This window comes from Notothenia rossii (assembly GCF_949606895.1).
Source record: "Notothenia rossii genome assembly, chromosome: 10".
In the NCBI taxonomy this organism is placed as follows: domain Eukaryota; kingdom Metazoa; phylum Chordata; class Actinopteri; order Perciformes; family Nototheniidae; genus Notothenia; species Notothenia rossii.
The window spans coordinates 15,035,411-15,047,919 of NC_136908.1; the positions used below are offsets into that span (position 1 = coordinate 15,035,411).

The following is a 12,509-nucleotide window of genomic DNA, read 5'->3' on the forward strand; positions in this document are numbered from 1 at the left end:
GTTCGAAAGCGCTGGAGACGCTGTAGTACATATGCCAGGCCTGTAGATGGTGCTGTTCTCACAGAATCAGCCCATGTAAAGACAGTGTTAAATTGAGCGAAATGAGGAATGCCTAAAATGCATGATCTGTTTGGTATTTTGAAAAATAAAAAGTATAAATATGCCTTATATAGGTATGGTCCTACACCATATTATTCAAATATTGCATGATAGATCCACTTTAATATTTCTCCTGGAATTCTAACAAACCTTTTCTCACCAGCCCGAGTGAACTGTCAGAAATAAAGTACCGCACTTTGAAGATAAAAGCAGCCATAGATGGCAGCATGAACAGATCTGAGGCCGTGTGTGCTGACTTTTGATGTGACGGCTGATATGAAACGTCTCTCATCTCACAACGCTCAGACACATAATATTCCTCTTATCACAAAGTTTTAATTTGAGCAACAGCTTGTTGAAAACAAACTTGGATTATTATTTCATACCAATCTATATCACCACTGTCATTGTCAGCTACAGCACCAACTGTACATTCAATGACATACCGAACAGGAGAGAGAAGATTAATGTCAAATAATGCCAAGAGAGTAGAAGCAAGGATTGACAGACAATGAAGTACATTACACTAGATGGAAAACGATTATTGGAAATGCAGTGATGAAGAAGGAGAGGTGGGCAGGCTGAGGCAGGAGAGGAGTTGAAAGGAGTTGGAGTGAAGGAGGGAGAGGCAGGGAAGAGTGCATCTCAGTGCTAAAAGCTCACCGATCAACAGCACCTCTCAACACACTCTGAGTCATGCCTGCCTGATTGAACAGATGGTGCGTGCTTGAAAAAGTGTGTGTGTGTGTGTGTGTGTTCTTATACTGTACTGTATGTGAATTTGCATTACTCCTACGCATGTCTTTGCAGTTTCGCTATAGTAGCAATGCGACACTTGGAAAACCAAAGGAATCTGCTTGAGATGCAAGAGGCCTCTCGTCATACAGAACACACACGGCAACACACACGGCCGCACGCACGCAAGTGAAAGCAACTGGTATCTCCCTGCAGGAACTTGCAAATAAACCTTATGAAGTCTCAGAAGTGTTGAACAATTCATTCTGGTTGGAAGATTACATATGTTGTGGCTTGGCAGAGGCAGAGATCAGATCATCAGGTCTGTTACCAGAATGGCTAAATGGAGGAACCATAATTATTTTTATATGCAGAATGGATACGCTCACTGACTTCCTTATCTAAATATTGCTAGTATCATGACATACATTTGAAAAGATTTTCTTTTTTTATATTGATTGTTCTCGTTGTGGCATTTGGATGAAGTGCCTTTTTTAAATGACAAAAGCAAGTCTATATTTGACATGTTGTATGTGGTTGAAGATATTTCATTGTGTTAATTATTATTATATGATTATTTGTTTAATTCCTGACGTTTATTCATGTGCTAAATAACAGTAATGCAACATCACATTTTCATTTTGGTTCAGATAATTATTTTAGGTGTGTTTTCATTTATTGTAAATAATACTTTTCTTTAAGTTTATTTGCATAAAACACATTCAGCTGTTGAAAATGTAAACTCATTGCCTTGCGAACTTTAAACTGAGACACATTTTGTAATGCAGTCAGTGCGTTGTCGTAACAACAGCAATGCTAGCTGTACATTTTTAGTTTGCCGTTTGTTAGTCATAGGATACTCTGCCCACCAAGTGTACAAATGGGAAGGGTCTTTAAGTTGTTCATTGATTTAGCTTTTGTGCACTTGTCGAGGAAAGTGTGTGAACTTGAGCTGTGTGTAACCAAAATAACTTGTGTCAGCATAACTGAATATGCCCGTGTGTGTGTGTGTGTGTGTGTGTGTGTGTGTGTGTGTGTGTGTGTGTGTGTGTGTGTGTGTGTGTGTGTGTGTGTGTGTGTGTGTGTGTGTGTGTGTGTGTGTGTGTGTGTGTGTGTGTGTGTGTGTGTGTGTGTGTGTGTGTGTGTGTGTGTGTGTGTGTGTGTGTGTGTGTGTGTGTGTGTGTGTGTGTGTGTGTGTGTGTGTGTGTGTGTGTGTGTGTGTGTGGTGCTTGAAATGCTTCTACATTATTTATGAGATTCACACCAAGCTTTCCATCTTTACAGCAGGGGGTCCTCGCTAACAGATGGCAGACACACACACAGCTACACATGTGGGACACTCACACACACTTTATTGAGTACAGCACAGGCTTGTTATCAGATGTCCAAGTACAGCAGGTGCCGGAAAGTTCTTGGAATTGTTTCCATTTTTCGATAATTAATAAGGGTGCAACTTTTACAAACTGCATGTGTTATTATTCATGTATCCTGCTTCAATTTCTTTCCTCACATAATGTTGTGGCAAAGATAGAGCTAAAAAGAGCTCAACGCTCGTTAACTGTCAACAGGAGGTCCAAATTTAACAAACAAATTGAAATAATTTGTTTAAACGGCATAATAATAAGGACGATCGTCCGTTCTGTGATTCTCCAGAACACACAGGGCCAGTCCGCCTCTGTGTAGCATGTTATTTCGATGAGAGATGAGCAGATCGCCACTGGGCTTTCAACTAAAGACACAGCCACGCAAAAACTGCGGCATTTGTACAGCTCCTTATGGGTACTGCAATTAGTGAAGTGCTTTCCTCCATGGTGAAACGATCAGCACTGCACCACGGAAGAAAGCGGCAGAAAGTCGCCTGGAGTTAAAGAGAGCGGGGCTGCGTTGCGTGCATGGCTTCCTTCTGCAGGTAACGGGGAGGGATTCTCGTTCAGGATCCGAAAATACAATTTAAATATTTTGCACACTTATTCCACTTATTCCTAGTGTGCCACTGGTTACGCGTTCCACCATTGACACGCGTGCCAGGGGTTGCCGAACACTGCCCTAGACTAAGAATGCTTCATCTAAGATTTAATGCATTTCAGTGATTATTTAGTTTTATTTAAAAGCACCCACACCTTTTCTAACGCTGTTTGTCTCTCTTCCACAGGATTGTGCTGGGTGTGGGCAGGCTTGCTTTTGCAAGGAAATGATTCCGCATGAAGTGCGACGCACTCGGCCCCCCGTCGTCCTCGGCGGCAGCAGCAGGTGTGACGTCGTGACTCTCTCCCCTCCAGCTCTGAGCTCACCCTCCAGCCGCTAAACACCTCTGGACCAAACAGACCGCCCTACCCCCCCTCTCCCCCATCCTCCAACCCCCCTCTCCATATCTTCATCTCCATCTTTAATCCCTCCTCACCTGCTTGTTAGGGTCTGGATTTTCCTTCTTATCACCCTGATAAAGATCGGGCTTCGGTGAACAAGATAGAAAGAGAGTAGAGATTTGGAATTCATAGCTTATTACGGCGAGACAAGTGATAGATCATCAAAAGTGAGAAAAAGGAAGGAAAGTGAAATAAAAAGTCAGAAATAGAAAAGAAAAGCAATAGAAGGCCAAAAGCTAAGGAACGATAAGCAAGTGTAGTTTAGGGACGTGAGGCGTAGTCAGCATGAAGTCCAATCAGGAACGCAGTAATGAATGTCTGCCCCCAAAGAAGAGGGAAATCGTATCAAGCACATTACCCTCTGAACTCCGCTCCCCCACCATCCCCCCCGCCAGTGACAGCCAGCGCACAGAGAACATGGCCTGGCTGGCCAGCGTGGCTGCTGGGAATGAGAGTGGAGTGGGCGGTCACCGTAGCTCCAGTCAGTCGGATAGCCTCCAGTATAAATCCCTCTTCTCCAACTCGGACTCTTCATCCTCCTCACTGAGTCTCGTCTCATCTCTTCCTACAGTGTATACGTCCGCCCTGTCACAGTCCACTGTTGGAGGAACTGTCCACTACGCCCAACTGCCTCCCAACCTGCAGTTCATAGCCTCCCCCTACAGTGCCCCATACGCAAGCTACATCTCCCCTCAATTGCTTCCGCCTCCTCCTCCACCTCCCCCCCTCACCTCCTCTTCGTCCTCCTCTTTGTCCGCGCAGAGACACTCGTACACAGAGACAGTGTCTGCTCCTTCGCACGCCTCTAAACACGACCAGCAGAGAGCGTCCTCGGCACGTGCCTCCATGCCTCCGCCTTCGACAGACCTCTACCCTCACCAAGTTCAGATGTCAACGTCAACACGGACTGTGCAGTCACCTCATTACCAAGGAGGCGTCCACCTTCCTCTCCAGTCACTGCACCCCCACCATTCTTTGGGACACGGGATGTCCCAGCTTGTGGTGCAGTATTCGGACGGACCCACAAGGAAAGATGAAGGTGGCTCCAGACACAGAGAGCACCACAATGGAGAGCTGGAAAGGGGTCGGCGGTTTGGAATGTCCCCCGAATCCAACCTCTCTAAGCCAGGGAGCAAATCCCGGGACGCCACATTGTCTTTGTCCTCCTACGAGGCCCGCCAGCTGGTTCTGCACTCAGACTACGCCACTCACGATCACTCAGGGCTGAGAACCTCATTCATGCTGATGCCCAACAGCCATGGGGACCACCAGCTGGTACAACACAGAGCCGGCAACGAGAAGCTGACAACCTGTGCCCCCGCACACCTGGAGAAAGGTGGCATCATCCTGGGCAAGCCTGTCCATCGCACAACCTCCTCCTCCAACACCTCCTCCTCTTTCACGTTTGCATCCCCATTAAGTGTGGACAGCCTGAAAGCTGCTGTCAGCACACTGTCGCCTCAAACCGTCATCCAGACCACCCACAGCGCCACAGAGTCACTGTCAATGGGTCTCCCCTCCTCCAGTATCTACCCTCAGCCACCTATAATTGGGTACATAGCAGGGGGCGCTGGGAGCCATACGCCGGTCAGCTATCACACCAGCCTACAACAACACTTACTCATTCCTGGCACCCAACCAGTCATTATCCCTGTAAGTGGAAGTGGAGTGGCCACATTGGAACCTGTAGCCTCCCAAGTAACATCATCTAGCCAAGCCGCCTCGTTTCCTACCAGACTCCCACACACATACATTGCGGCCCCCAAAGGAGAAACTCTAGAGCACCACGGCGGCTCGTATCACCAGAGCGTTTCAGGTGCAGTGGTCCAAGCCCAGCTTCATCTCCCCATTTTTCCCGCTCCGCCAGGGGTGGTCGCGACTTCTGCTCCTCCTTCCTCATCCAGTACGGGGGCGCCCCCATCACTCCCCCCTTATTTCATCAAGGGCTCCATCATCCAGCTGGCCGACGGGGAGCTGAAACGTGTGGAGGACCTGAAGACGGAGGACTTTATCCAGAGCGCTGAGATCAGCAGCGACCTGAAGATCGACTCGTCCACAGTGGAGCGCATCGAAGGGAGCCCCGCCTCACACAACTTCGCTGTGGTGCAGTTCTCCGTTGGGGAGCACCGTTCACAGGTGAGAGACGGAGATCAACATCAATTATAGTCTTAGATTTATATTTTTTAAATATTTGTTTACATTTTGAATGTCAGTTAAATTGATATCACCCTCATGTCTGTGCTTAAACTATGGAGCTAGAGCCATGACTCAAAGCAGAGCTGTAAATATGGCTTTTCACACCTCTAAAGCCCACTAATTAGCAAAGTTCAGTTTTGTTTGTCTAATGTGCACACAATAGAATCCCTGACGAAATTCATTTTGTTTGTTTACAGATTAGTGATAATAATAAAGCTTTAGAGGCAATATTAGTAGTTTATTTCAAACTTTAGAGCTTTGTTATTTCCCCCCTGCCTCCAGTGTTTATGCTATGCCAACCTAAGCTAATCAACTCAGGGCTGTTTCCATTGGCAATGCAGAGACATAAGATTGAAATCGATCTTCTTTTTTAATTCCCTGCAAGGAAGTGAAACTAGTCCTTTAAGGCTTGTTCTTTATGTGATTGTACTTGATAACGCTTAATGCCCTCATTATGCTTTGTGCATTACGGCTCAGTGAAACAGCAACTCCTATATTCAGCCCTTTACTGCTGTGTTTAGTCCTATAGGTGTCTCTATAGGTGTGAGTGAGACACACTACATCCGCAAGATTTCTTAGAATGTATGCTCCAAGTGTGTGTTATTAATGTTGAATGACAAGTGTTGAGCTGCTCCCTTATTAATGACTCTATCATAGGTGAACCTCACAGGACTCCTTTCAGATTAAATTAACTTCCATGTACTATGATGGCAGTGATGTAACAACCATGTTCTTATTATGAGCTGTAGAAAAGTTCAAAGAGCAGAGTGTTGGATATCTACTCATTAAGTATTCAGTAAAGCACGGAACATGAATGTACTGATATCACATTTCTGCTGCTGTACGTGTAAAAACATTTTTAGAACTACGATGTTTCAGTAATTTCCTAACATTTAATACTGAGCATTGATGTTATCCTTTTTACTGTCTCCCTCCAACCCCTTGAAACAAACACATTCTCACTGTCTTTGAGTATGTGCGTTAAAGCCAGTTAATCCATTTCATGTGTCCACCACCACAGCACATCTCTAGCCCTCTCTCCCGCCCCCGGCTGCTCTTTGATACTGTACCCCACAAAAGCTGACAATCTTTCAAAGACTTATTCTTCTCTCTTGTACTCCATCAGTGGCTCTCCTTGCTTTTTGTTTCTTTCCTGAGAGGTGGTTCCAGCTTTGAGTCCACACTCAGAGGACTAACTCTGAGAAATCAAAAATGATCTAATAGGGTTGGGGAAATAATGCCGTTTCCTTTGAAAGACTGTTTGATACATCTTGCACTTGTAACGTTCTTGACATTGTTCTCTTTTCACGCTCACTTCCTCACTCCTCTTCTTGTTCTACCCGCCCTTCCTCTGTAAACTCGCCTTTTCATCTCCATCTCAGTAACTTCTTCCACTCCCACCTTCTCATTCTCTCTATTTGAAATCTTTCACTTCATATGTTTTGCTCCCTCTCTCTACACATCACATCTCTAAGCCTCCTCTGCTTCCATCAGTCATCTCTTTATTCTCTCATACATACAAATGATAATGCAAATCTAAGTCAGCCCTATATGTTCATAATTCAATTCAGAACTGTAATCCCTTAAACATAAATGTGTTCATCAATTGTGTGTAATACTTCATCTTTGGATTAGGTTATTTTCTCTTGAAGTATGTTGGTAATCTTTTCAATGTTTTTACTTATGTTCTGCTTCTATGCCAACAGTATCCAGCTGTGCCTCTAACAAACCAATCAGTTATAACATAATATTCTTTCTGATTTTAAGAACAACATGTCCCAGTAGTTCTTTCATTCAGCTACATTTAGACACAAATAAAGTCCTTGTAGCCCTGTCTCTGTCCTTGGTTGTAAAGAAAGAGGAAAAATAAGGATATAGTTCATTATTACTGCAAAGCAAATCTTATAAAACCACATCCACACAATCCTAGTGAATGTTTTTGAGTTTTTCTCTAAATAAAAATGTAATAATTTATTATGTATAACTGTTAGATTGGAAGTGTTTAGGGGCTTTAAAGACAAGCTACTTTTTGTATTGAAGTATTCTTGTGTTTATGGCCCCCCCCCTTCCCTCACCTCCAGGTGAGCGTGGAGGTCCTGGTGGAGTACCCCTTCTTCGTGTTCGGCCAAGGCTGGTCTTCATGCTGCCCAGACCGGACCACGCAGCTTCTGGAGCTGCCTTGCACCAAGCTCTCTGTGGGCGACGTTTGTATTTCCCTCACCCTGAAGAACCTGAGGAACGGATCCCTGAAGAAGACCCAGCCCCTGGAACTGGTTACCCCTTCCTCTGGTTACCTCAAACCCCCCAGAGCTGTCTCAGAGCGGGAGAACGGCATCAGCCAGCGAGGGAGCGCTGCCAGTGGGAATGGAGGCACCAACGTGGGAAACGGGGATCTCATGTTTGGGGAAAAAGGGGCACTTTCTAAAGGTCAGGTTTCCAGCAGCGCACAAGCTGGCGCCAGCAAGCCATCAGGAAGCAGGAAGAGGAGATGGTCTGCTCCTGAAGGTCGGAAAGTAGAAAAATCAGAGGAGGAGCCACCTTTGACCCTGCCCAAACCTTCCTTCATCCCCCACGAGGTGAAGGTCAGCATCGAGGGAAGGTCAAATATTGGCAAGTGAAGCGCAGGACTGTATATTCATCCATTGGGATTAGGAAACATAAATGGACTCTACAAGAAGAAATGAATGCCCACATTAATGTTTCATTCGTCTTGATTTTAAAGTTTTGTTTTCCGATTTTATTTTTCTATCTTGAATACTGTGCTGTAGAGGTAAATGTACCCAACAGTACATGGTATCACCTTAAGTCCATGTAGTCAATAACACATGTTTTAATAGTTGGATTTGATATCACTTGCGCAATCGCTGCCGTTTCTGATGGTTTTCATGAGATGACCTACTGTATGGTGAGGGATTTGTGAGGTGTGCTAGATGTTTATTGGTTGCTGTGTGGCACATGAAGCAATGCTTGATAGCTCTTTTTGGCTGGCTACACATTATGAACATTTCAAATTGAATTAGCTCACAGTTTAGACTCTTTACAGTGATTTCACTTCCTGTGCCTGGACAAAAATACCTAAATGTGATCCAGAAAAAAAGATCCTGAGTTTAAAGGATTTGTTAAAACCATAACTATATTTTTTTCCAAATCAGAGTCGGACCTCTTCAGTGATGTCATCAGGTGTTGCGAGTGTGCCACACAAAAGAGAGGGAACAACACTCACTCTGTTCAGTGCGATGACGGTGGAGTCTTTCATCTTGAGTGTTTTCTTCTTGTTTCTCATAATCCCCTCATATTCTAACTCACATGATCCAATGATTGTCAACAAAAACGTAACCAGGGGTAATCAAGTCCTAGATTTTGAACCTAAGTGGGTCAATGTTAATGTATCAATGTGAGATACCCTAACCTAAAGCTTAGCAGTGCGGACACACTGGGTCACTTCAAGAAAATGTCGAGAGGAAGACAATGGTCATGGTTTTTGATGAATTACTTTATACTTTTTTATGGAGAAGAGACTGTGTGAGAGGACAGAGAGAATCAGCTCTGAGAGGGTCAGGATGTTTCAAAGCACTTAACACACCTGTCACAGTCACCATACAGCCGACACATTGGTGTTGTCTCTTTATTAACGCAGTACTGTATGTTTTTAGATTTTTCTTTTTGTATTAAGACAAGGGTAGAAAGTAGCAACAGCACTTTGGAAAGTTTAAGCTTTTGGAGAAGTGAAGGTGGGAGCGGATGTGCCATGGGATCACTAATAGGAGATGATTGTATTGGAGAATGTTTCCAGTTAGTAGACAGTTAGAGAAAAAATAATGTTGACAAAAGGAATTTAGAAGTATGATGGTTCTCAGCATGTGCACTTGTACAGCCAGCCAGCCATATAAAGGTTAGGGGAAAGTATTGGAATGTGTTTTTGAAAGTTCAGGATCTGGCATGAGGATTAACAAAGAACAGGCTTTTGAAATATCCCAATGATGTTCTGTACTCGACTGAGAGCATCGATTAGAAGCTCACGCCACAGAATTTTGAGGGTGTCATATATTTGTAATGTGTGTGCGCATGAGATTGGGTCTGTGTATGTCCGTACAAACGCTTACACAAACTCAAAACAGTACACACCATCCCTGAATGACCTGTAATATGTACTGTATCGAGACGAATGCGGACGCTTTGAGGTCCCTACTGCAAAGACTAGTTGAATGGATTAATGCACAGTACAGTAGAGTGGTGTGTTTGTGTACCTGTGTCAGTTTGTGTATGAGTATGTATACTGTGTATAGCATAAAGGTTATACTCACTTGATATATAGACAATGTTAAATGTCCAGTGTTTCTACTTGGAGTCGTACTTAATAGAATCTTGCAATTTGCACATCAGGAGGAGGGAGAAGGGTGGAGGCGTGATGTTGAACCGCCCGGTCCTGAAACGAGCCCTAGACCACGTGACACACTGGAGGAGACCAGGGTCTTTGTTCCTCAACAGGCACTTGTCACATTATAGAGGAAAATAAATGCAGTTAAGGTCAAATTACATTTTTAGTTTTTAGGAACATAGGAGCTGTAAAACAGAATTTTAACACGTGCCTGCCTACTGAATTTAAGATATGCCATTTATCCAAAGGAACATTTTGACTTTTTGTCCACTTTTCTGCTGTTGAAACCAGGGTGCAGGGACTAGGGTTCAGTTTTGAACACGGCCTGTGCTTTCAGTCAGCTGAAACCCTATGTGCGGCAAAAGATGCAGAAATTACCTCAACAGATACGCCTGCTTGGTTGTCCCAGAATGTAACTGTTTTATTCAACTAAATTGGCAATTCTTTTTAAATTCATCAGTGGAGTCTGGGATTTAAAGATATGGGTTCTTGTAGGCATATCTGTTGAGCGTTCTCATCAAGCTTCGGCATTCAGGTATTGGTATAGAGAAAGTCGTTGGTTGCCTCTAAGAAGCAGATCAGTCAAATTTTTAATCCCACTGATAATGTAGGTGTTGGTGTGTTGGGCAACGCTTCAGGTGGTGGGAGTTTACCGGGGTGATGGTGGGATGGATGTGTGCTCAGATGGATGAAGAATGTTTTAGATGTTGATGGGGAGTGAATGAGTAGACCCCTTACGGGATTTGAAAATGCTTTATTTTTTTTATAATAAAACAGGGTTTCACAGCTCAACCCCACCACAGTACATTTTCATTTCTTCCTTTTCCAATTGAATCATAATGATCATTACGAGTACAAATAGAAATATTTGTGTGTGTATGTTTTGCAATCTGTGAGGGGCTGTGTTTTGTAAATGTCATACACACAACCCCTTCCCAATAATTGTAAAAAGCAGAACCACAACATGTTATCAAACCTTTCATCTGCTTAGAGCATTTTTATTTTTAGCCAAAGCCAATTGATGCTGAAGTTTGGTTACTTTAGAAAGCAATATTATGACTAATATTCAGGCAATCTCCTTGTGTATGAGTTGAACACACACACACAAACACAAACAGAGTCATTCCGCTCAAATTCTCGGCAATAAACATGTAATAAAAACCATCTAACATCGAACCAAAACTCCTCTTTTCCTCCTTATAGACAGAAAATACAATCTTGCCATATATTATTAAATGCTTTTAGAAGCCTGAACCTGAACAAAGTGTTCTTCAGTTAGCACTATTGCCCTTATCATAGAGTACATTTTAACCTTAAGGAATTGCAGTTGCAACACCAGTTGCTAGTTTTTCAGGGAAGTGTCTCGTATATGCAGTAACTGACCCCCAAAACCTCACACGTCCCAGCTGGTCAGAGTCATAAACTCGAGCTGCAGGAGAGCAAAAGTCACATGCACCTGAAGCAACCAGCGGAAACCTCGTTGCCACGACTCCCGTAGTGACCTCGTTAACATTGTTTCAGGTACCCAATCATAGCCAGCCAGCCTCACACCTCCTCCTGAGGCCAAGCAATGGAATATTAACCCTCAACAACCGCTAGCTACCTTTCAGTGTGGCCTGGGCTGCCTGTCCCCCTCCTAACATCATCTTTTGATATTCGGTCTCCTTTTCACCTGTTGTTTAAAAAAAAAAAGGTCATTGTGTTTATACTTCAAACGAATTAACTATGAAACAAAGCAATCTGGAATGTAGACACATTCTGAATGCAGGACAGTGAACGGCACATCACAGCAAGGTTTCCTAATTTTTCGAGTGTAGTATTTTTCTTTTAAGATAATCCCAAGTTTGTATCCCCTTGAAATGTCCCACGATGTGCAATACTTACATGTATCCCTCCCTCCCTTCTTTGCTGTGCCAAGTGTATGTAGCATAGTTCTACTCCAGTGTATCATCCTTGTTAATGGCTTGTGTATTTTACTGTCTGTCGATGTGTGCGTCACATCTGTAAAACAAGAGTCAGGATGTTTGTGAAGCGAAACAAACCCAACGGAGAGTTTGTCCGTACCTCCCTTTCCCTTTTGCCCTTGCGGCCTTTCTACATTTGAGTGTGTGAGAGACTGTCGTACCTCCTTTGTGCGTTTGTGTGTGTCCGCACCATGTGTGTAGTATGTGTGCTTATGTTCACCGTGTGTGTGTGTGTGTGTGTGTGTGTGTGTGTGTGTGTGTGTGTGTGTGTGTGTGTGTGTGTGTGTGTGTGTGTGTGTGTGTGTGTGTGTGTGTGTGTGTGTGTGTGTGTGTGTGTGTGTGTGTGTGTGTGTGTGTGTGTGTGTGTGTGTGTGTGTGTGTGTGTGTGTGTGTGTGTGTGTGTGTGTGTGTGTGTGTGTGTGTGTGAGACACGGAGTGTTTTCTCCTGTAATTGTCTGTGAGATCATAAACCCTGACCCTCGGCGGTTCACGGTGAATCCCGCAGAAAAAAGAAAAAAACCTCATTGCTTAGTGGGGACCACTTTTTGTACAAAAAAACAAAGAAAAAGGAAAAAAAACAACCAACCAACAGAGATGCACATGTAAGTAGATGTTAAAGACTTGATAATGTTTCAGCACTTTCTAATCCTAGGATGGGCTTGGTCTAACCCCTCTGTCTCAGACCGAAACCTTGCCTAGGGATAACATTCATTCAAAGCAGACAGAGAGAATGAGAAAGATAACAAAAGGGGTGAATAATTATGAAAAAGA

The 12,509-nt window shown here is 43.8% G+C and overlaps 1 protein-coding gene across 2 annotated transcripts in view; it reads left to right on the forward strand.

Annotated features, from left to right (window-relative positions):
* Positions 1-10,576, forward strand: part of atxn1a (ataxin 1a) — an 86,812-nt gene extending 76,236 nt beyond the window's left edge. For both annotated transcript variants that reach the window (XM_079655519.1, XM_079655520.1), the window contains 2 exons: positions 2,987-5,336; positions 7,478-10,576. In XM_079655519.1, coding sequence (XP_079511645.1) covers positions 3,486-5,336; positions 7,478-8,014 — 2,388 coding nt within the window. In that variant the 5' untranslated portion in view covers positions 2,987-3,485 and the 3' untranslated portion in view covers positions 8,015-10,576. The remainder of the gene's footprint in view (positions 1-2,986; positions 5,337-7,477) is intronic.
* Positions 10,577-12,509: the final 1,933 nt, after the last annotated feature.